The sequence below is a fragment of the Botryllus schlosseri genome, chromosome 7 (assembly GCF_051294905.1).
Source record: "Botryllus schlosseri isolate E-star chromosome 7, Bs_hap1, whole genome shotgun sequence".
NCBI classification, from domain to species: domain Eukaryota; kingdom Metazoa; phylum Chordata; class Ascidiacea; order Stolidobranchia; family Styelidae; genus Botryllus; species Botryllus schlosseri.
The window spans coordinates 22,600,955-22,625,942 of NC_137242.1; the positions used below are offsets into that span (position 1 = coordinate 22,600,955).

Sequence of the window (24,988 nt, forward strand, 5' to 3'; positions counted from 1 at the left end):
TCAAGGCATACGAAAAAGATGACTCGAGTCTGACTCGAGTTATCCCAACACTGACAGATCCTGACATGTAAAAAGGTTCAGATGTCTCAGAGAACGTCGAACAATGTTCGCAATAACAAACAAGACAGTACACTCTTATCGAAAAGTGTGTATTCTTACCCAGGCACGTGTATTAAATATGACCGCTCCTATCCAAGCATCCATTTTTTACCGAAATTCGCCACGTTGCCCCTGACATTTATACCACTTCTGTGGGCGATGACATCGCAAAACTTGTTACAACAGAGTAAATATAGGGATGGTGTGAACCTCTGAAAGGTTCTGGTTCGTGTGAACGCGAACCTTTTTTAAAGGTTCTGTGTGAACACGAACGTGAACCTCATGACGTCACGTGACGTCATACTGCTAATTCAAACCCTATCTTTCAATGAAGTGATAGCCTATATTAATGTACGCGATACCTAGCGAAAACTCGGGCCATATAATGCCACCATGCGGAAATACATATTGGCGTCTTAAACGTCGCTAAATGTATCAACTGAGCAAAAAAGGACATAATACTCCCTTTAAAATCTATATCTTTCGTCGCTTTGCCAACAATTTCGACCCCATTAACGAGTTATATAGCAGTAGCCAACACCTCAATCGCACGGATTAGGTTATAATGATCCAGTAAAGATTGACCCCGTACGCCTGCTAGATTTTTTGCATCAGAAAACGATATCAATCTCATTGATTGGTTGAACATTGAACAAGAATCATTCGCTGACTACGTATTTCGCTCGTGATGTTGGGTGATTGCGGGTCAAACTCACAGCAGAGAGTCACTAAATATTTACAAATGGAAAGCTGGATATTCCGAGCAAACTTTTGTAACAAAGTAAGTAAAACTTTTGAGATTGTCAAGGTGCATGCTCGTTTAGTGTTGATTTATAATGCTGCCAGCGCCATGCAGAGAGTGGCTCACAATTGAAATGCAATAAATTTGAACCAAAGAAAGATGTTATATGAAGTGAAAATTGTAATATATGAAAAAGGTTCACAGTGCAGAACCTACCAAGGTTCTGTTGTGAACGCGAACCTCTAAATTTCCGAGGTTCCCACACAGAACGCGAACGTGAACCTCACGTTCACACCATCCCTAGAAATATCTGTAATAGCAGCGAACGGCTGCTGGTAGCTTTGGCGTATTCTAATTCGAACACCGTCAATGTCAGTCGAGAGGGGTAGAGAAACGTTTATATCATTAACAAGGTTGCTTCTTAGCATGCTGGCCGTTATGAGCTTTCAACGTACAGCAGGCGTCACCAACACGCGGTCTCCGACGTCATGTTTTGCGGTTCGCGACCCAACTTGAGATTTCGGAAGAACGCATAGTAAAGCATTTTGAAGTACCATACGTTGCGCAATTGGTTCGAGTCCAGAATCCATTGCTGAGTATTGTGGGTTTATCTATAGACTCTTACTCGCCATCCGATATGCATTAGCGGTGTCTTGTAAAAAGTATGGATCGAAGATGGCATCATAAGTTGGCATCTCAAGAATCATAATAAGCAATAACGGTCTGGTGTGAAATGACCATAGGCCCCGCTCTGTGAATGCAGCAACTACGCTACATGAATAATTATATCAATTTCTTGAAATTGGAATACATTTCCTACACTTTGATCGGATAGTAATCACGGAATATCCATTTGACATCAGCATCATTGCAATTCATAAATATGTAGCTTGTCTCGGAGCGACGTAACGCTGTGCCGGCCTACAACACAGGGATGACACTAGGATATTTCGGAAAAACCCAGATGAGACCGCTAAATAAACCCAGAAAACCCCAGATCCTATATTTCACTCAACTTTCTATGACATATCTGTTAAAGTGAAAACTGACAGTCACTAATTACAGTCATGCAGTCATGGAAGTAAGTTTTAGCACTTGATATTGAAATTCCCACATTTCATGCAATGAATTTTGCTCGGTAAACATTGCGAATACCACAAAAATATGCCGTTTTTCTCTCGACGCGTTGCTATGAAAAATTAGGTGTGTGCCAATACTCAAACAAAGCAATCCGATTCTTCATCTCTGAGGGTGATTTTCGGGTATTTTCAGTGACCTGCACAAATTGAAAGTTGCTTTCGATTGATTAATTCTGGAGCAATCCATTTCATCTGGAATAATGTGATAGGCAAGTTTAGTCGAAAAATAAACTGTCATTCAATACTTTGCGGGTATATTCGAATATGCCGATAATCAACTGATTGAAGCATTAAGTCCTAGATCGTTTTGAATTGTAAGACACAACAGTTCCAATGAACTCACTTTCTGCTTTTTGGCAGTCAGTATTCAATGAAGCCCTCGCCTCACAAGACCTTCCATGTTAGCAGTGAAACAGTCTCTCAAGACTCTGCCGTTACGATAAGAGCGAAATCCATCGACAGGGGCGAACTGAAGTACGTGTATTTTACGATATTATGATTTTACTAATCTAATAATTAATTTTCGATCGTAAAATTGACCTGACAAACATGATGTTGAAAAAAAGACCTCAAGCACAAAAACCCAGAAACTCGGGTGATGCTCGAAATACCAAGATCTGGGTGGAAAAACACAGGAGTGGCATGTCTGCTTCAACACGAATTGGCAGTTCAAAAAATTTGGTAATCTGTGATAAAACAAGGGTCAGTAGACACCTTTTGTTAGCTAATGAAGCTAATGATTATGGCCCACGCATTGGCGGGGGAATCGGACATTTGTTCCGCTCTCGCAAAATCCTTAATGATTGTAAAATTGTATTCTAAGATATATTCTAATGAAACAAGACCTTTGCTTTATTTTATGTAATGTTGCAGATGACATCTCCATATTACTGCTAGCCATGCGCTGCCACTCTAGTTTTACATGTCTTGCGTGTTTGTTGTGATTCCCAAAATAATCCCGTATATATTTCAGATTCCGTCTACATCAGGCATAATACATGGAAGATACATGGCACAAAGTAATGAGGGGTAGAATTGGTGCATCAGGGCTGTTTAAATGAATACTTTCATCCAAAATAACTACTATATAAACGCCGGAAAATAGCCACCCATCAAAATAGAATACTATCTGAGACTTTGGGCAACTGCGCAAGTATGGAAAAAGTATCAAATGTTGTATGGAAGAATGTTGATATGGTATGGAAAATTGTAAGTATGGTATGGAACTATTCAGGCGAGTTGTTATTTATGACATTCATGGTGTTTCGACTTCTTTTTTCATTTTTACACCAGGCCGATATTCCTTATTATGATTCCGTACGGTCCACTTCTAGACTTTTTAAGACACCGCATACGTGGTCACGTGGCGAGGAGGAGCCTAGATAAACCTCCAACACTTAGGTAGGAATGCTGGAGTCGACCTCAGTCGGACTCGAACCCGCAACCCATTGGTGTTGCAGCCGTGGAACCTAGCACTTCACTGTATCGCCAGTGAGGCGGGTATGGAATATGGAAATTTTCCATTCCATAACATGCCCTGGTTAGGTACACAAGGCACGAGAGGGACCTTTTGATTACCTCGCTGATTGGACTGAGCACGTGGCCTGTGTCCCGTAGCCACTATACAGCAGTCGGTGCTGCGCGAAAAATCGACGGCCCAACGCAAACATAAGAAATAATTTACCTTGGCGTCTATAGAATTTTCAGATTGTCATTACACGTTGCAAATAATCTCGCGTTACCGACCGTCGTCTCCGCCGACATAGCAAATATACCGTTACTGTAAAGAACCGCTATGAATAAGGTTGCCATACAATAAAAATCACCATCTGTGTGAGAGATGGATCGAGCGATGGGCTCTAAGTTCCAGGCTGTTATTTCCTCTATCGGGTTCATGAATAAGCGATGTGGCTCTAGTAGACGGTGTAATCAACCATCGATATGAAAATCAGAATTCTTCGTTTCAATCAGCTTTACCAAAGACATAGTTAACCCATTTGAGGAAGGGCTAGCGTATCGTTAAAACTCAGGCATGCCAACATCTAGTACCTCCGTAAAATTATCGGTATCGCCAATCTCCAGGAGATACATATCCGTCCGTCCAATGACGCAACCACTTCATCTGTTGTACTGCGCTCTCTGTTAATTACGGCTGTCTTCATTGCTATGATAAATTATTCGACGTTACTGTCAACCCATACCAGCGCAGAGAACATGTATAAGTAACTGAGATGCTGATTACAGTATCGATAGCATATCTACGAAGGTTAGTTATCTCTAATGTAACTCCAGATCAGTTTTCAGTACGTTAGGACGGATTCGGGAACACCTCAGGAGTTCAATTCTTTATGAAAATGTGGAAAAGTTGTGTTTTATCAACTATCATAAAAATGGATAATATTCTAACAGGAATCAGTCACGTCCGGTCGTGCAGCACTGAAATATGACATGCAACCAATAAACCGATGGGCTGAAACCAACCCGAAATATCCAAATCGCCACTAGAGTGAATAGTCAGTGGTCAAGATCAGTGGTCAATGGTCAGCTTGAAATTATATAAAATAACAAAATCAATTAGCTTAGTGAAATTTTGATTATCCCATTGACCGAACTCAGCATGTGACCTGTTCGCGGAGACCGCTGTACGTATACATCTGCCGGCGCAGCGTTAAAAACGTCGGGCCAATGCAAACATAAGAAATAATTAACCATGGCATCTATAGAATTTTCCGTTTGTCATTACACATTGCAGATATTCCTGCGTTACTAGGCGCCGTCTACACCGGCATAGTAAACATACCATAAAGAACCGACATGAGTAGGTTGGCATACAATAAACATTCAGCTGCTTTGTGAGAGAGGGATCGAGCAATGGGCTATAAGTTACAGGCGTATATAGCTTGGTGAATTCATTGAGCATGGTGTAAGCCAGTGGTTCCCAACGTGGGGGATATCGGCCCCCACCACCAGGGGCGATTTGCCTGTCTAGGGGGGCGAAGGGAGCGATAAGGGGCGAAAATGGACGAAGGGGCGATGGCGCGTTAAAACGGCTATATTGGAGTGAAGTAGGAGAAATGACCTTTTCAGTAAACTCACGAAAATTTAGCTGTAAAGGTGTAATTTCAAGGTCGAGCCGAAAAGTGAACCTTTTTTTAGTCAACTCGCCGGTGATTACAGTTTGTATGCCATTTTTTTGGTTCATAATATTTGGGAGGCGATGATCGGTGTGGAGTTTGAAAAGGGGGTATGTCTGATTTTCAATAAAATGCAACTTTGAATGATAATGCATTGAGGCTGTTATCTCCTTTATCAGGTTCACTTATACAGGATGTCGCTCTTGTGCGCGATGAAGTTTTCAGCATGAAAATCATGATTCTAGGTTTCAATCAACTTCGGTAACGGCATCGCTAATCGTAGGCGTATACAACTAGTCAGGGTATAAATTATCGGTGTAACCTAGTCAAAACTAGAGGTTGATTGATATATCGGTATATGCAAACCAACGACTACTTCATGTCAACTAGCGCGCTCTTTGGTCGGTGTGGTTGTCTTATATTCCTTGCTAGAATATCACAATTTGTTCCTACTGCAAATGTCGATTCTATCGCGTCATTGCTATGAACCCTACTCAACATCACTGTCGTCAGACCAGTACAGAGTACATGTTGGAGTAATTAAGAGGCTGATCAGAGTCTACTGCCACGGGGAAGTCCTTGGTCACTGTGTATTTTCACCTTTAAGGACCCAAATCTGAGTTTTATTTCATCTCGCGATCCAAGCCTCACACATCGACATGATTGCATTTTAATGTCAGTAGCCTACCTATTTACCGGCATGTTGCAGTTCTAATAAACATGCATGGCACCCGCGATTTCAAATCGATGTGTATTATTCTCCTCTGTTGGCCACATTTGTACTGCCGGGTTCAGATTGCAAGGACGAGGCGATATATTCGGTGCCGACCATTTCCAAAACCGGACATATCAATATTGAAGGTTTTGACCAACCAGCAACGGTCATTTTGGGCCAAGGTTTTATCGCATATACGTCATCATGTGTCCCGGCGCGGGCGGAAAGGGCAGCCTAGAAATGCCGTTGCACACTCCTATAATTTGAAGCAGCCCAACGGTCTTCGGCGGCGTTCAGTGATTCTAGGAATATTCTGTTATTTCACAATTGCGAATAAACTTGATTCATTTCTGTAACTTACGCGTATTCATAAATAATATCGGATGCGGCAGTTACGGCAGCGCTCTTTCCCTCCTTTTACCCTCCCCGAGTATTACCCCCGTAAGTTAGACCATCCAGAGAAACCATAAGACAAATGTTATCATTACATCAAACCGATTTGAGTAATAAAAAGGTAGACATACATAACTTTTCTGCGTGCCTCGCTTATTGGCTCTTGTACCCAACACAGTGACCTTGCATATGTACAACCCAACCACAGGATATATAGCGCGAAGAAATTATGTTGTTGCAAGAAATTTAGCAATCTCTTTGGGATGTCGCGACCCAAGTTTATACCATTACAATATCCTGTGAGAGTGGTTTAGATTTATGGTATCGACAAAAAGCAAGGTATGGGACTTGTCTGTTCTGATCTTTGAAGAGTTCAATTATTCATGAAAAATTGGAAAAGTTGTGTTTCGTCAACTATAATATATCATTTCTCGCATGGGAATGCAAGTTGTTTTAATGTGCTGCAGTTTGATCTCAAATATATGAAATTGATATTAGATTTCGTCTTACTATTACCGTCACTAATTAGGAGTTATACTTGATGCATGTCACGTATTAATATCGGACGACCATATGGTTTATCGGCAAAAATGTTTTACAACGGTATTGTCCAAAACTAGGACTCTAGTTAAAACGACTAAGTACGCAATATCCCAATCGAAAAGCTTGAGGTGCCATTGAAATATTTATCTCTGCTGTTGGCTACGCCTCTGTTTTTTTATGCCATCAAAATAATTGTGTATCCCATTGGCAACTTCACAGATGTCATTATGGTATTCGTGCGCAGTCCATTCGATATAACAGTAATTGCGGACATTGTGTACTAATAGCGTTCTTGTTTCAGAAATTATTTTTCAATAGCATATCACAATGGTTATCGAATTCTATACCATCGATTTGAGCCCGTTTTGTAGGGGAGTATGGATGACCTTGGAGGCTCTGGGTTTGGAATACGAAAAAAAGAACACGAGCCCGTTTGATGGAGCAACGAAAACCGACGCTTTCACCGCGATAAATCCAGCACAAAAAGTCCCCGCAATTGTAGACGGGTCTTTAAAACTTGGGGAGAGGTGAGACAATATTGCTTCCTGAATATGTATTCTTCAATTTTCTCGTAATAGATATTGCATGTCAAAAAGAGCGGGATCCAATACTTGGCGCTCAACAGCAATTAGTGTCGCGAAATAAGACTTTTAAACACGAGACAAAATTCAAGTATACAGTAACAAGCTATACATGCTACATACTTACGAACATTACAGTGATTAGTGACTGTTGGCTTACACTAACTTATAACTATTTTGACACAACCAATTTGTTGCGAATGCAACGATATCTTAAAATGTGATTTGCTACGAAAAAAACAAAAGGCATATTAGGAATCAGCGTGAGAAATACATCAAACACTACATCGGCGCGTCCTCGTTTCAAAATTTAGTGAAAATTTGTCGACCAGCGTATCAATCAACGTAATTTAGAGTTCGATACTTTTTGTCCCAACGCAGATTCCCGCTAAATCCTATCGCAGCACCCAAAAAAGTAGTATAAGACTACGCAAGTTAGCGGACATCACATTTCTGCGAAGTCGTGGTAAATCCCCTTCGTTTTCATAGAGTGCAATGAAATAGATATCGCCGAAAGGTTGCAAATAATTACTTAATATGGCGAAGAACTGGCGGTATTCCCATTGTGGCCACATCAATGCCATATTTAGTCATTCCATATTTCCCCACTCGATAAGGTCGAATCACTCAATTCGATTTTACCTGGCCCAATATAGCTGCGACCCGTGACCAAAAAAGATCCATGCAGGATGGCCGAACGCTCCTTCGCAATTGACGTATTTCTTGCGTTGCCATGATTTGATGGTCTTTGAGCAGTGCATTATTTTGTTACGACGTTGTTATTGGATGAGGATTACACAGAACACATCCATTCTGACGTTTAATTACAGTGATGTTCGTTTTGTTCGCAGCAAAGCGATAGCGTGCTATCTGTGCAACGAATACGGGGACCAGGTCGGCAAGTCAGACCTCTATCCGAAAGATCCCAGAAAGAGAGCAAGGGTTGATATGGTCATGTGCATGTCCGATTTATTGACAGTCAAACTTCTTACGATGTATCTGGTGAGTGCATACGTCCGCATAGAAACCGGCTTTGCTGCCGTAGGTATGGAACGAAAAGCAACGATGGTTAACTATGTTATTCGTTGTATACTTTACATATATATTAATGATATTGGAGAGGAGAAAGATTCTTTCCGGCTTATCGCTGTCGTGGGCTTGCCGCGGTGGATGAGAGCTCTAAGTGATACCGGATGCTCTTGAAATGAGACCAAACGTGTAACCGTTGAGCTACGGCTACAAATATGCCATATAAAACCTAACCCCGTTTGATTTAGTTGAAGCCATATCAGTCTACTCACGATGAGAAAGCATATATGCTGGTACTATGCAAGTATTTGCTTTCGTAACAGCCCAACTTCATTCATTGATATTTACGCAGTGCCGATTCCCATACGCGATTGGCAAAGCGGCTAGTGAAATGTAAATAGCAGTATATCATAGCTGATGTTGTTAGTTATTTATAACGTAGTCATGCTGCAGAAATATTGGCAAAGCAACCAATATACGTTTGTGGGCAATATCTAGTTTACGTTACGTCATGCTGAATCATTGCCAAATCAGACAAAATATAAGGAAATAGCTATACTGCGTTTGTGAAATCATGAATACATTCCCATGTAAGTTCTTATACCCCATACCTTCTACTAGGGATGGTGCGAACCCCTAAAAGGTTCGAAAGTTTCGGTGTGAACGCGAACGCGGACCTTAGCGTCGCAGTGGAATCAAAGTGACTTATGTCCAGTTTTCAAATTTTAAAGGTCCATTTTTAAAACTTGAAAAAAATTCAACTTTTTGAAATATTTTCAATTTTTGTCGGCCATATCTTAATCATGGTTATGTCTGTTTCACTAATTCGAAGTTAATCAGGGTCAATATATGACTGAAAGAAGATGAAAGCTAGATGGTAGAGTCAATTTTCTCAAAATGTGTAAAATGGACATAAGTCACTTCGATTTCACTGCGACGTTATATTGCAAATCCCAAGCCTACATTTTAGTGAAGTAATATATCATAGATTGTCCTATATGGCGTGGACACAAGCAAATCTCACGGCTCAGTGAGATTGGTCTACGTCACACTTTCCATTTGGTCAAAGGCAATTTATCCGTAATTTTTGACCGGCTTGCCGAGCATAAAATTTGACAAAATGGGTATCAATCGAAAGCTACCGCGGTACTGATTGCGAAAATATAAATTTTATTCTGCTCGTTGTCCTGGAACTACCCAAAAACCATCCTAGAATGTTGCATTTTAACGGAGTTCGGTATTGTGACGCAGCCATGCCGTCTGGGAGTAGATGAGGTTCAGCGCATAGCTCAAGCGTATTGGCCATTGTTGCGCAATCGATTGAGCAATGAGCATTCACGCTCACTCTCGTGCGCACTTTCTCCTGAGCTGCTCCGACGGCATGGTTGCGTGACCATACCAAACTCCGTATCAATGCAACATTCGAGGCTGATTTTGGGGGGTTCCAGGACCACGAGCAGAATCAAATGTATATTTTCGCAATCAGTGTTGCAGTAGCATCAAATTGATACCAGTTTTCTCAACTTTAATGATCGGCAAGCCGGTAAAAAATTACCGTCAAATTGCCTTTGACCTAATGGAAAGTGTGACGTAGACCAATCTCACTGGGCCGTGAGATTTGCTTGTGTCCACACCATATAGAACACTATGGATATATTAATGACCGCGACACCTATAGCGACGACTCAGGCCACATCATGCCACAATTCTGAAGTTATGCTGAGGTTTTTAAACGTCATCAAATGTGTCAACTGGATACTGGAGCAATCAAATGCTACGATAAAATCATTATTTTCTTACCCAACAATTTTGACGAGGACTTGCTAGGGAATATACGTTTACGCCTTAACGGTCTAGGTCAGACCAGACAATGTAGTCGGCGTCTGACTAATTCAACATTGATATTGAGCAGAGTGTAAGACGGGTCTCTATACTATCTATCGATATTACCCCTAAACAAGTTATACAGTAGCCAAACCCCCCAATCGCGTGGATTTGGTTTTTATGGTACAATTACAGACATATCAAATCAAGATGGATCCCGTACGTCAGCTAGATTTCTTACATTGGACAACGATGTATTATATATATCAATTTCACTGATAGTTTGAATTAGCATCATTCGCGGACTTCCCACATGTAGTGTATTTCGTTCTTGATGTTGTGTGACTGCGGGTCAAGCTCACATCAGAGAGTCACTAAATATTCACAAACGGAAAGCTGAATATTTCGAACAAACTTTTGTAACAAAGCAAGTAAAATTATCGAAATTGGCAAGGTGCATGCTCGTTTAGTGTTGATTTTTTTAGGCTGCCAGCCGAAGATTTTATAATGACGTGAAAATTATAATATAAGAAAAAGGTTCATAGTCCAGAACCCACCAAGGTTCGTTTGTGAACGTGAACCTCTAAATTTCGGAGTTTCACATTCAGAACTCGAACGTGAACGTCACGTTCACATCAACCCTATCGTCATTTGATTGAAGTGCTCCGTGAACGTGTTGCGAGGCGATAACACTAATGATTTTGACAGTGCACAATCCTGCACATGTAGAAAATACCTTATACTTAACAAATTACAAAACTAGTCCATTGCTGATTTTGCTTAGAAAGCTGTTGAACTATAATCTAGTGACAAAATCTCCTGATTATATTGTGCAAAATAAAAGTACTTCGTTAGACTTGCCAGGCAAGCCTATATGTAAGAAGAACGTAAGGTTCCTGTAAAATTCGCATAGCACGGACCAATACATCAGGAGTGTGAAACTCAATGTGGGTCGAGGGCGAGATTCAAACCTTTTGATCACTTGCGGTGCGGGTCGGACTAGTCACTAATACATAATAGTGACGTTACAACCTTACTTACGTATGGTAGCAACATCAAGGTTTGTGGCGTTTAAAAGATCATATTCCAAAACTACTATTCCTATAATCCAAATAAATCGACCTTTATTATTATTATCGTGTTTTATTGTAAACCGGAAAAGTCGAGACTTTACTACATGTTCCTCTCATACGTAATTGTTTCGATCATTAAGAATGTTCCGGGAGTTATGCGGGATGGCGGTAAGACAAGAACTGAAGAAATCGGCAAAGCCCACGAGGCCCTAGCCCTCATTGAGAGATTGTTGTGCAACTCCGAATATGTAGCAGCAGACCACCTGACCTTAGCAGGTACGTATATGTAGGAAGCAAATACCCTACGTCAGAAATTGATGCTCGTAGACCTCAACGACTGATGTATGGAAACAAATTTGAAAAGAAGTATTTTCATGTCTTTCAGATTTCTTCGTTTACATCAACGTAAGCATGCTGGCATTGGTCGACTTCAAAGATTACTCTCAATATCCAAAACTAGTTGCTTGGAAAGCGAAAATGGCCAAACTGCCTTACCATAAAATGACGTGCGAGGAGCCAATGTCTTCCTTCACGGAGATTTACCGGTCCAAATTACAGTAGATTCCGTTGAAGCATCTGATCGCTTTCGCGTAATATCCTGTATACGTATTAAGATGATTTATTTCTTTGGTCATTAAGCAATATAATCACGAATAAAATTTATAATTAGTTAGGCGTATGTTCTTTATTGGATATATGAAAACTATGATTTTTCTCACTTTTAGCAGTTTCTGGTCGCATTTTTAAGTATAGTATCAATAGACAAAATTCCAATAGTGTGGTACCTTTACTATTCTTCGAAATTACAATGGTCTTGGCTGTCTAAATCTCGAGTCACGTGACTTGGTTCGAGTCAGGTGCAATGAATCGAGTCCAAGTCGAGTCAATACACAGATTGACTCGAGTCGAGTCATTTCTGTATTTTTCGAAAATAACTCGAGTCATCAGAAAATCGTGACTCGAGTCGGACTCAAGTCATTACAAACCTGCTGCTGGGCCTATACTCACCAGATCATAATGCTAGAACTTGAAAGACTGTGGAAGGTTTTTGTGCTTGTGCTGCGGTAGATAAGAAAGTACAATGCCGAATGACATTCAACTGAGAACTCAGAAATCTAGTACTATACTACTCGAGATTGACGGAGAAGGAAAGCATATGCTTACTGCTGCATGCCATCATGTGTGTGTGTTATATGTGGGGTTATTAGTACTTAACTGCTAAGGTCTTGTGCACCAGACCACGTCGAAAATAACATATCCACAAAATCTAGATTGATCGGGTGGCTAATACGAATTCAATAACAGTCAGAATTGTGTATGGACTGGATAATAGGGCCCGTACTGTCATGTCGACATGGTTCCGTCTAGCCGCACTCTTCAAATATTGTCTCTGAGAAGCATATAGGACTACTGGGCATACAATCAGAAAGAGTTCGACTGTCTCTTCGGCCATGCACGTGTGGCACAGGCCATCTTCGTGGCAGTTTATGCGATAAAGATGAGAGTTCAGCCGACAATGTCCCGATTTCAACCTCAATATAATCGAGGAGTGCCTTCGTGAAAAATTCATGTGTAGGCTACTCGCCCGGTACGGGGGAATTTATTTCACTGGTTATCTTAGAGCCGTAAAGCCGCATCACAAACCCCATAATTGAGGCACAGGCTCGTGAGGAAACCAAAATTACTTCGTGCCTTGACATAAAATAAAGGGATTTCTCGAATATTTCATCAAATTCAAAATTCATCTCATTCGAAATTATATGTCGAGAATGAGAACATGTCTTGTAAGATACCAGCCCATCGCAAAAATATGCGTTCACGTATATATAGCAAACGTACAGGCATGTATGACATAAAGATGCACACTCTTCAGTGGTCACTTTAGTGCTCAAGTAGGCTAGGCATCGGACAACTCCATTGACTAAAATCGCAGTGTGCCATTATTTGTGGAGGCGTCAAATCATATGATCCCTCCTCGCTGGTAATTACTACTGCTCTAGCTACCTGGTAATTTACGATAGCTAGCCAAGAAAGTCGATACTGCTACAAAACAGTGTGGTGTAGGATGATGATTTGTTAATTTCAATGGGGTTCCCTAATTAGTGTCTCTTAGTGGTGGTGGTGAAACGATAACGGAAACCCACTACTCTTCAAGTCCGAGCAACCGAATTTGGATGTGTTATACGATTGGATTATATAGTTGTAGATATTAGTTAGCGAGTCGTCGTCTAAAATGTAGTGGCAATTCGTCGCTACTTGACCATATATCTTCTGCGTGAGGCAATTCATATTAGCGGGTACATCACAACCAGTGGTCTTGTGGAAGAGGCATCTCAGAATCAGACATGGGGTAATCGTGATTAGTAATCGTAATCGATTACTACGATTACTGCATTTTCAAGTAATCGTAATCGTAATCGATTACATTCGAAAAAAATCCGAAGTAATCGTAATCGATTATTTCACATATCTAATCGATTTCTTTGTGAAAGAACGATTACTTTTCTCTTCTAAAAGGACTATGACAACTGACCATTCTAGAACAAAGAAGAGTGCGATAATATATCAGGTTATAGATCGCAGAAAAGGAGGATTTTCAAATTCCACTGCTCATTATTATCTCACGAGTATTAGCTTTGCTCGTCATCGCGCAACGTATTTTCCACACGTGGTAAATAAATGCTCGATGTACAGTACTTGTAGCATAGTGCCATTGTAAGACCCACGCATGTCGTTACTCGTATGGTAGCTCGCAATATCTGTTGATTGCATGCTATAGGCATGCGTATGTTCTTTGTGCAACTGCCAGAAACGTTATTCTCACATGGGCAATGGGCATGACCCTACTTGAAACGACAATCAATAGTTATTTCGCAATTCTTTACTCAACATGTGGATCTGACACCACAGTCATCTACAGCTACATCATATTAGCGTGGGTTGTAGCCATAATAGGTACTGAATCGTTGTGTAATGTAAAATACGTAGCAGGCGTACGGGATCTTTGTTGATTTGATATGTTTATTGTCTTACAAAAACCATATCCGTCCTATTAGGGCGTTGGCTACTGTATAACTTGTATATGAGGTAATATATGTAGCAAGTACATAGAAACCGGTTTTTCACTCTAATCAATGTCAATATAGCAATAGTCTGGCGCCTTAAAATATATTATGGTCTGGACTGGACCGAAAGGCGGAAGCTTATATTCCCTTGTAAGTCCTCGTCGATTTATTGTTGTCAAACTCATGGAAGACATTGGTTTTATGGAATCATTATAGCATTTGATTGTTCCAGTTAATACACATGGTGATGCCGCAAAAGTCAGCACGTACTTAAGCATTGGGGCATATGTGGCGTGAGTCGTCGCTATTAGGTATTGTGTATAGTGTACCTAAATATATTATTTTACAGAAATATAGGTTTGTGATTATCAATATGCCGTGACGTCATAGGTCCGCATCTACATAGATTAGAACCTATCAAAAAGGTTCGCGTTCTCACGAACAAGAACCTGTCCGCGGTTCGCACCGTCACTAGCATTCAGTCCTATCGACTATGATGTTTCCAAATGCTACCCGACTAATACACACATTGTATAATACCTCGCGCATAAATTACGTCCAGTCGGTTTGAAGAAATGAATGAAATTAAATCAAACAAATCCTGACTCCGTAACAAAACGTTTCGGACACCCCTGTTTTCAGTATTGTATTATTGCGGCAAGTGATACCTACCAAAATGAAACAGTGACCATATTCATCAATTTTGAGAGACATAAGTTCATACTCGCGAGTACAAACGTTTTGGAATCACTGGATGGCGGGTAAAAGCGGATAAAATTGCACTTAGCGAAAAAAGCTCTTCAAATTATGTTGAATAGTGAATTGACAGAAATACCTAGGAAATTGAGTTACCAACGAATAGATTTTTACTCAAACTATACTGTTTAAAAAGCAACACCATAAATGTGCTGCGTGAGAGTTTAAAAAATATGCGATTAAACGTCTGGAGGCTAATGAGTGATGGATGAAATTACACTTGATGGCAAAAGTTCCTTTAAATTATATTGAGTATTGACTTGATACAACAATACTCTTCACTCCAACCACTGTTTCAAAGGCAACACCATACAGATACTTTGATATAAATGAATTTTTGTTAGGGATAGTTCTTATCCACATTCAATAATTCCCTCAAGTATAGTCTGTATATAGGAATCCTAAGCAATGTAGATTCTTAATAAATAAACAACATATATATTGTAATAACAAATTAAACCAAGAGCATATCATTTTTGATCCTGAATTCACACAATTAGTTTCGTTTTAGAATGAAAATAACGCATCAGGCTCATTAGAGATTTTTTAAAAGTTCAGCGGTTTCTCTAACAGGTTTTCCCATGCTCTTCTCATATTGCGGGAGCGTCTCCATCAGCTTCTTCCATTTCATAAGCTTTGGGTATTCGGACCAGCCATTGAAATCCGTGAGATCAAGCAGCTTCACCGTTGACAGTATGAAGATATCTAAATATAGTGCGATGATTATATCTCGAAAGTAGTACGGTTACTGAGCATTATCCTTAGCAGTCACCTGCAATCGTTGGGTGATCGCCCGTAAAATACGGATATTCTGTCATGAGTGACTCTAAATTTGACAGAGCCTCTTTAGCTGGAGCTAGATTTTCTTGCTCAAGTGGCTGTCTTTGAAGCATCCTACCGATACTCTGTAAATTGCAAATGCGATTTTGGAGCATGATTTCGCATTTTAACAAAATGAAACCGGCATACCTAACGGTCGGTGACGTAGCATTGCTGAATTATCATTGATAAATAAGACGAAATAACATAATAAGGTTGTAATGACTCGTGTCTCGATTTTTGGTGACTCGAGTCATTTTTACAATTGCGTAAAATGACTTGACTCGAGTCAATTTTTGTACTGACTCGACTCGTACTAGAGTCATTGTGCATGACTCGAACAAAGTCATATGACTCGAGACTAGGACGGCCAAGACAGAAATTTCATTGCAACTACGAAGAATAATAAAGTTACCACATTATTGGTATTTCGTTTATCAGTCCTGATACTTGTAAAATAGGACCAGAAACTGTTAAGACTGAGAAAAATTACTATATTATGAATGCGAGCCTTTCTATATCACTCGAGCAGAGTTGCAGAAAGTGGATTGAGCATGAATGAAATGAAAACTGAACAGTGTACATGATGACTGGAACTCGGACTCGAGTCAAAACACTGTGACTCGGACTCGACCCTCTACTTGTCTACTAGCCGACTTGGACTCAGACTTGACTCGGTGGTGACTTGAAATGACTCAACTTAATCGAGCCAAAACTACGAAATTGACTTGTGACTCGGAAGCTTGTGAATTGGTTACAACCTGTTACCACCACATGAAACATAAAGTAGCTTCAAAATTCGATGTATAAATCATTCATAACCATGAAAAGTTCCGCGACGATGAAGCGCGCCAAATATTTATTGGCATTGGCTAGAACGCACGAAACCTAAATACAATCTGCATGCGTTTCGGAGAGCCACTGCCATTATATGATTCCGAACAAAGCATACGCATATAAGAATCATACAATTCATCAGATTAGGCAGTTCATTTTACCTATTGAGAAGGCCATTGCTAGATCATACCCTACTTCCAAAATGATTTATCACGCCGCATGTCTAAAAAGATACACGATGGCTAAGCAAATCGAAGGTACTCACAGCATAATCGTATATCTTGTTGTAAAAGGAAGCGTCAAGATTCAGTAACATGTTGACTCGCGCCATTTCTTGAGCATCGCGTGGATATAATTTTCCTTCTTTAAATTTCGGCTCATAAGCGGTACATAGATACATGGCTATGGCGCGGCTGAAAGTAAAGTCTGAAGTGAAATAAACAATAAAGCAGAGCGTAGCAGCATTATATTGGTTGATGCGATCGGCATTACGATCAGGTAAGGCCCAACTGCATGAAGGACGATGTTCCCTTTCAGCGTTGGAAGATGATATACGGAATCACCGGTATTGGGAGATTCGGTAATATTTTATGTGCTAATAGATATTGGAGTATAAAAGATCTTGAACAGTCAAACTCTTGTTGCATTCTAAAACGATTTGGTACTGGAACAAAAAAGTTTCAACGTCGCTGAAAATTAGATTATAATGCACATAGCACGTTAATAGTATAAGCCAGTGGTTCTTAACCGGGGGTCCGCGAAACCTCTAAATTTGAAAAATGATTGATAACCTAATTTATATATATTTTTTTTTAATTCGAGAAATCACGAAGCAGTTTCAATTCGTACCTGCTAAAACTTCAGGACTCACATTAGCATAATGGCCGTCTGAGATGAAACATCCCACTGTGCAGACTCATTTTACTTGCAAATTTCCCAATCGGCTACTGATACAAACAAAGTGCCGTTTAGGGATGTTTTGTTGAAGTTTGTGGAAATAATAAAAAGTTATGGTGGTAAGTTCAATCAGGATGACTTCGAAATGTTTGCAAAATATTTTGGATTCGAAGTTGTCAGTCTCAACAAATCGGTGAACAGTCGTTTGAAATCGACATTCCTGAATTTTTTTCCTAATCCACTGTGAATAAAAGAATATAATAATAGAACCAATCGCCAATTGCTACCTAATTTTTACAAGTAGTATGATGTGACTTTTAAGAAATGTCAATTTGTTGCTGTTTATAGCGTATACAACCTACAGTTAATATTTGCACAAGACATATGACAGTTGCACACTAATTGAGCTAAATTTGAACTAAAACGGGGGAGGGGTCCGTGGTGGTCCGCGACGATGGAAAAGAGGTCCGCGAAGACAAAGAGGTTGAAAACCACTGGTATAAGCGATTTGCGCTTTCAATGTGTCAAGTTCTTATCGTCATCACGTTAATTGGGGCCTTAGGGAAAACCAACAATAAGAAAAAATCAGGATGTCAACGAAGTCCCTTCAAGCCGCATTAGGGATATCATATTCGTGATTTCGTTAGTGTTCGGTACATTAGCCTGGGTAATTCGGAGACTCATGTTGGCAAATGAACCGTGACAGGCTCGCAGCATTACGAATGCAAAAAAGTATAGAAATATTATACTATCTGTGTTATTTTGTTGTGGTTGAATCGCTTTCTGTGTGGTGGTGACACTATGGAAACATTCATAAAACGATAAACACAATTGCACTACTACTTAACGCAGAGAAATATGATAGACGGACACCTTTTAAGTGGGGGACAGATAACATGTGCTGGTTAATAACACCAGGTAGACACGTGTAATATACCTGACACGCGTCACATGCAATGCCAAAGTTATGAAGGAATGAATCTAATCGAGAACGCCAAGCGGAATACCATACCACTAACGCCGGAGTCACTACTCACCGATGCTCATCTAGGCTACTTCATGAGCATTGGCCAGTCATCGAATTTACGACATCAAGTGGTAGGGCAATATTAAAAACAATATACCATTGAAATACTACAGGAACCATTATCGCCATATATTGTCACGGGGCAAAAATCCAAGAAGCTAAACCCCATTACCTCCCAGTACCTACCTACCATACAAGAAAAGTAGGCTAATATATAATAGGGAAATTGCCATGTTGTCATTTTTTAATGCTCCACTATGTCATTGGGGTTTGCGTGCATCCATGGGTGCCTGTCTAGTGTTTATACAACTAATTACGTTTCGGCAAAATTGTACTGAAAATAGACAACGTATCATCACATAACATCGTAAGTGGTGGTGTGGGCCGCGGCAGAATTAATTACCGACTACATAAGGTCCATCAGCACGGTTTTTAACACAGAGCTGACCAGTAACGCAGTACTGTGTGTGACTGTAACTGTTATGTGTTTCATATCCTTTTTTGTTGGTACTGCTCAGCGAGTCCGGTCCAGACACGAATATCGTCATGATCATATCGCCCGTACCAGTCAATACCGATAAACCACTTTTTTTTTTTTAACACTGTATACTAATACGTGTTCTATTCATTTTGGCGTAATCTGACTCTCTCTATCTCTCACTCTCTCTTTGAAAACGTGTAGTAATTCTATAGTGGTTATATATTTAGCCCGCATTTACCTCTACTTGAAATGTTTTTACGCAAGGGCACTTACTTATTGCTTGTTGATACTGCTTAGTGCTTACTTGAGTACTTTTCGGATCTTTATCTATTTCTACTGGAATTACTTTTGAAATGACCAGAATATTGCTAGTTCTACCCGTCTACGTTACTTCTACTTGAGTAGCAACGCTGACTACTTTGTCCATCTCTGTCTAACCCTATATATCAGGGGCGGGCAACTTCTCCATCCGGCGGGTCGGATAGGGAAACATGAACATGAGGCGGGCCGGATTCCTGAATTTATTATGAGTTTAGGGGAGCTACTCCCGGGGGAACGCGCCACAGATCCGTTCATCCTACCCTGCACTACCCTTTGTACATACAATTCAGAGACGCACACATCCCTGCAGTTGCGAACTATGTCTGGATTGGGCGACCGATTCACGGGCGAGCACAAATCGGTGATATGGATGTTATCAAAAATCAGAATATATTTGGCTGCTAGCTTTTTTGCATAAAAGAATGAATTTGATCAATGATATTGGTGAGTGTATGAGCAAGTGGTTTCTTCGAAAATTTACAGCACGTATAATTATAATTTTGAACATTGATCATGGCATAAGAAGAATATACATTCATGAGCTTATCGCAGATTATTCACTTCGGGTGGGATCATTCTTCAACCCCACGGCCTCGGCGGGCTATTCCAGTGTACCGATGATACTACATTCTCATAATCAAGACACGTACGTGGAGACACTAAATCGCGCGAATCTTTTTTAGTTTGAATCCATCTGCCCGAAAACATTCCACTGTTTATAAATATTACGAATATTCCCTAAAAATTTGGGAATGGCATGGCCTCATTCGTCCCTGGCTACGTCAATGCGGTGGACATCAGTTGTATTAGAACGACGTTTTGTTTTGCTAATGTTCATGCTCGAAAATATTTGCACCTAATTTCCTGTAGACGGCGATGCAGGCCTCATCATCAGTCCATCTGCCCGAAAACATTCCACTATTTATAAATATTACGAATATTCTTTAAAAATTTGGGAATGACATGGCCACATTCGCCCCTGGCTACGTCAATGCGGTGAACAGCAGTTGTATTAGAACGAAGTTTTGTCTTGCTGATGTTCAGGCTCGAAAATATTTGCACCTAATTGCCTGTAGACGGCGACGCAGGTCTCATCATCACGTAAGACCGAAAACTGTCGGCGGGCCGCACAAAATCCCGTCGCTGGCCGGATCCGGTCCGCGGGCCGTATGTTGCCCGCCCCTGCTATATAAGGTTGTATACAATAATTTCGAAGATATACAGTTGCATAATACCTTTCTCCTAATGTAAATTCTCCGTCTTTAAGGGCTGGTACTTTTCCCATCGGGTTTATCTTAAGGAACTCCTTCGAACGCTGTTCCCCTTTCATCAATTGCACTTCCTTCGCTCCGTAGTTCACCCCGAGAGTGTTCAAGACCATCCATACGGCTTGAGACGGCGGACTTATCGGATGATAGTAGAACTCCATTACGAGAGATGCGATGCAATAAACTTATGAATAGGTTATAATAATGTTGACACTAGTTTCTTTGATTCGAAGACAGAACACAATGTTTATGTCGATCGAAATTTACTTTGCACTGCGGATAAGAAAAATCTCTGACGCAAACCTCATAACTCGCGCAAGTCGTAGTAAATTGGGAGTGAGTAAATTTTCAACATGCAACAATGAACAAATTACCACAGTGGAAAGATTAGAAATTAATTCGGGCAAGTGAGAAAGTTGCATTTGAGTTTAACAGAAGTAGCAGTAAAAAGTTGCATTTATGCACAAGTTTTTTTTAATTACTAGGGTATGAGACACCTGTAAGGTTCCATTGTATAGCCCAACAGGCCCCATGCTATGTTATCACTGCGGCCCTAAAAGCTGGTTGGTACATTTAAATTACGGCTAAGATTCAAAGATCAAATACGACTTGGAGTCGAAATGACTGGGAGGCCGCAGGTAGGATCGTAGACAGAGACAGTCATATTAACAGATATCAAGGCTATTGCTTCTTACTTACAAAATAACGAATGTACTTCTATAAACACAATGTTTATCTAACTAAGTTATCTCAACAAAACTTGACCTGGAACTACCATACACAACCCGTTTTAGCAGGCTTGACTAAAAGCCAAGTCATACTTCCACTTATAAGTTAGTTCGGGCACTATCGTGTTTGGATGTGGTTGTTCAACTTCTAGCTTGCTAGCCCACTGTTGCGTCATAGATAACATTAATACGGGGAAGCGAGTGGCGCAGTTGGTTAAACACTGCAGTCACGACACCAATGGTTGGAGGTTCGAGTCACGGCTCTGCCATGTTTCTATGTGTTTCGGGATTTAGCTGGGCTACTCATCGCCGATCTCGCTGTATATACACAGCGCCTTGAATAGCCCAGAAGAAGAAGAGGGAGCCGAACTCTGGAAAGATGGCAGCGTATGACCAGAAAAAGACCGCAAAGGCATTGATCTTAATGCAAGTTCCGTGCCGAGCGCAAATGACCCAAGTTGTTAAAAGCGCCAAATATGTGTGAATAAAACAAACAATAACACTGATACACGAGGCTAATCCTTCACATAGTTCTTTGTTATATAAATCAAAGAGAACAGAATCATACTCGAAATCATTTCATAGTCCGTGTTTTAAATCACCCCTTTACATTTCGTGCGATACTTGATCAAAGTTGCAGTAAAATTTTGTACGAGAATTAGAAAAAAGTTAAAACAAAGTTTCAATATAAAATTCATACACGTCGCATAAAACATCATATTCAAATTCTAAGTATTCAGGAAGCTGCCGAAAGCTGTAAAAAAGTCGCAAAAGTTGAAAAAACTTGCCATAATAATCATATAGCACTGTCAATCTATTCTCTATCTCACTGTAAAACTGAACCAAATCACCCCTAACGACATGGATAGCTAGGCTTTGATGATTCTGTAGGTTTGATATTCGATCTACACCTTGCTCATCTCTATATATTACAGTTCGCCCGTTTACGTTTTTGATATTTTTATTATTGACTAGCATGGTTTGCAAATAAAGATTCTCTTTCTCCCTGTCTCAAAATATAATTCTCCACTGTGATTTAGCCATTAGGCTAAGCGGAAATAAGTTACGCTTACTAGCCTACCCATGAACGTGTTACTTCTAAAAGTACCCCATCTCATTTACGTTTAGCTCATTCATTCACGCAATTTACCATTGATTTCCTAAACGGAAGCGCTTTGCAATATTGTAACTTTGACAACGCGAAGAACACTTGAGCACACCGAGTATACCATATTACAACCTCGTTTAGTACAGCAATGAAGCATGAAGTATCCCAGCAATATTAAAGATACAACTATTATAAAGCATGACAGCAACAGGCGATTGGCATGCGCAAATATGTTCAGCCTACTTGTCATTCGACATCGTACATTTCATCACGGTTAGCTTACTCCTTGGTGGTTAAACTGACCTCATAGTAAATCACTACAACCATGAGCACTGGAGGAATGCTTAATTGCGGTGACTTCGCTCTAAATAGCAAACATCGCAACTTGCCAACGAACTATAGCTATACAGTATACATATCCTAGAACTATATATACTTACTGCATATTTGGCACCGAGAGGACATACTGTCTGGTATAGACAAGCTGCTGATAACGGCGATGTATAAATATCACTGTTTGCGGCCATGAAGACCCGGCATGACGGATTAAAAATCGCTAAACCGCAAATATTTGATCTCGCAATAAAACGCGCCGCTAAGTCAGTACTCCGCTTTTTAACATTCGTAGCTGTGATCGCTCATCACTAGGGCGATTTTTTTTAATGTCAAAAAATGTCAAAATATTTTACAAAGTTGAAACTTTTTTACAACCTGCATTTCATTTGTATCGGAGATTTTGCACTGTCGGTGAACTTATCAATTGACATTTTACAGCTTGTAGCCTACTGTGTAGACCTACCGTTTGTCGACGGCCCATTTTCTGCTCATTAGGAATCATAAACATTCAAGTGAAACAAATAGGTTGACATGGTGTTCTGGTCAACGTACAGCAACATCCCAACTAAAGCAAGACGGCGTGGGCATTGCATGGTTCATATATCAAGAAGCGCATGCTAAAAAATTGTGATGTAGAAACCATTGCCAAAATGAAGCAACACGGTGTGTCACCAGCAGTGCACACACAACTTCATTGTTGTCAGCCAACAACTGCTGCTATTGGACGTTCTTTCTCAACTCTTGGCAAGCTACTTTGTAAGGACGGACACTTTCTACCCGAGAATGTAGGAAAGCATCTTCCGTTGTACTACAAATTTTTAAAATTCTTTTTATCATAATGCGTAATGTAACTACTGGAAATCTTCATAGTGCTAGATTTCGTTAAAATAAAGTTTCTTAATGTAAAGATTTGTCAGTTTTTGAGGCAAAAAAAGCTTTTTTCAGACCAAGCTACTTCGTAAGGACAAACAGTTCGAACCATGAATGAAGATCAGTAGTACAATTCTAACATTATGTGGGAAACCCCAAATTTTTATACGCTAGGTCAAATTTGATCAAAATTAAGATTTTTATGAACAAAAGATGTCAAAATTTGGATTTTTTAGGTTAAAATCTTCTATTTTTCGGTCACAAAAATTGCCCTACTGATCACGCTTATAAATGCAGGCGTGAACGATTAAATTGTGAATGGTAAGATTTAGATTCCAATAGGAAAGACAGCATATATGGGAATTTTGTCGGGTTTGAATGTATGTCCTTCGCGAAACAGGGTGAAACCTGAACGTGATTTAAACTTAAACGCAGAATTATTCAAAGTAGTCATCGATGGTGCTAAAGTAGGAGTAGAAGTAACGGCGTAAATTTCTGCGCAAGTACAGGTATAGAAGTAGGTTTTACAGTAAGTAAAAACGTAGGTATTCCGGACCTAAAATCAAAACCACATAAGTTAGTAGTGTAAGTAGGTAAAACTTACTTGGAATACTCCGAAAAGTAGAAGTACTTCGTTACGGATTGCCCAAGTTTAAAAGTTGAAGGACAACGCTCAAATCCCAGTTCACACCACGTATGATTCGGGAGTCAAGGTTGCCCATGTTAAATCGAAGGTTGATTGAGACGTGCGTATGCCGCAGAGTACGCGTCCGAGATCCGGAGAAATGTGAACATGAAGCGGTATAATCCGCTCGCTGAGTTTAAAATTCATTCCCGATACATGGCGGTGGCCCGGTGGTTCTTAACCTTTACTAAACTAGGAAACACTTACGCTAACCCCAAAATTTTGCCGAGTCATAAAAACAAAAATCAACCACAATGCACATCTAACTACACACCCAATGCATTGCTATGGATTACTCTAAGGTTGCCATATTCTGGAAATCTAAAAAGAAGACACTTTTTCAAAATTTTCGGACTTGCAATACCGGGGGTAAATCCTGAACCAATGGCAATTTTTTCCCACTTCGTGATTGGTTGACTAAAAAAAAGGTCAACTTTCCAGCTCAACTCCAGAAATACGTTTTTTCTTTCACACTCTACGTTGGTTGACTAAAAAAATGGTCAGCTTTTCGACTCAGC

At 40.1% G+C, this 24,988-nt stretch overlaps 2 protein-coding genes across 2 annotated transcripts in view; one reads left to right on the forward strand and one right to left on the reverse strand.

Moving 5' to 3' along the window:
- The window catches only part of LOC145442902 (glutathione S-transferase 4-like), a 39,851-nt gene extending 27,909 nt beyond the window's left edge, over positions 1-11,942 (forward strand). The window contains exons 2-5 of the mRNA XM_080320942.1: positions 7,067-7,292; positions 8,198-8,348; positions 11,413-11,548; positions 11,658-11,942. Coding sequence (XP_080177068.1) covers positions 7,093-7,292; positions 8,198-8,348; positions 11,413-11,548; positions 11,658-11,833 — 663 coding nt within the window. The 5' untranslated portion in view covers positions 7,067-7,092 and the 3' untranslated portion in view covers positions 11,834-11,942. The remainder of the gene's footprint in view (positions 1-7,066; positions 7,293-8,197; positions 8,349-11,412; positions 11,549-11,657) is intronic.
- A 3,028-nt stretch (positions 11,943-14,970) lies between these two features.
- Positions 14,971-22,703, reverse strand: LOC145442904 (glutathione S-transferase 1-like). The gene is made up of 4 exons (XM_080320944.1): positions 20,711-22,703; positions 17,015-17,162; positions 15,866-15,998; positions 14,971-15,798 (listed from the first exon to the last, which is right to left on the reverse strand). Exons 1-4 carry the CDS (start codon positions 20,902-20,904, stop codon positions 15,629-15,631), a joined length of 645 nt encoding a protein of 214 aa, XP_080177070.1. The 5' UTR covers positions 20,905-22,703; the 3' UTR covers positions 14,971-15,628.
- Positions 22,704-24,988: the final 2,285 nt, after the last annotated feature.

Bases quoted from the DNA above. Each gene is read 5' to 3' on its own strand.
- LOC145442904 (XM_080320944.1), bottom strand. From the start codon at position 20,904: ATGGAGTTCTACTATCATCCGATAAGTCCGCCGTCTCAAGCCGTATGG. The intron at 17,163-20,710 runs GTATTATGCAAC...CTTTACTTTCAG, and splicing joins GAATTTACATTAGGAGAAAG to CCGCGCCATAGCCATGTATC. The intron at 15,999-17,014 runs GTGAGTACCTTC...TGCAATTTACAG, and splicing joins ACAAGATATACGATTATGCT to AGTATCGGTAGGATGCTTCA.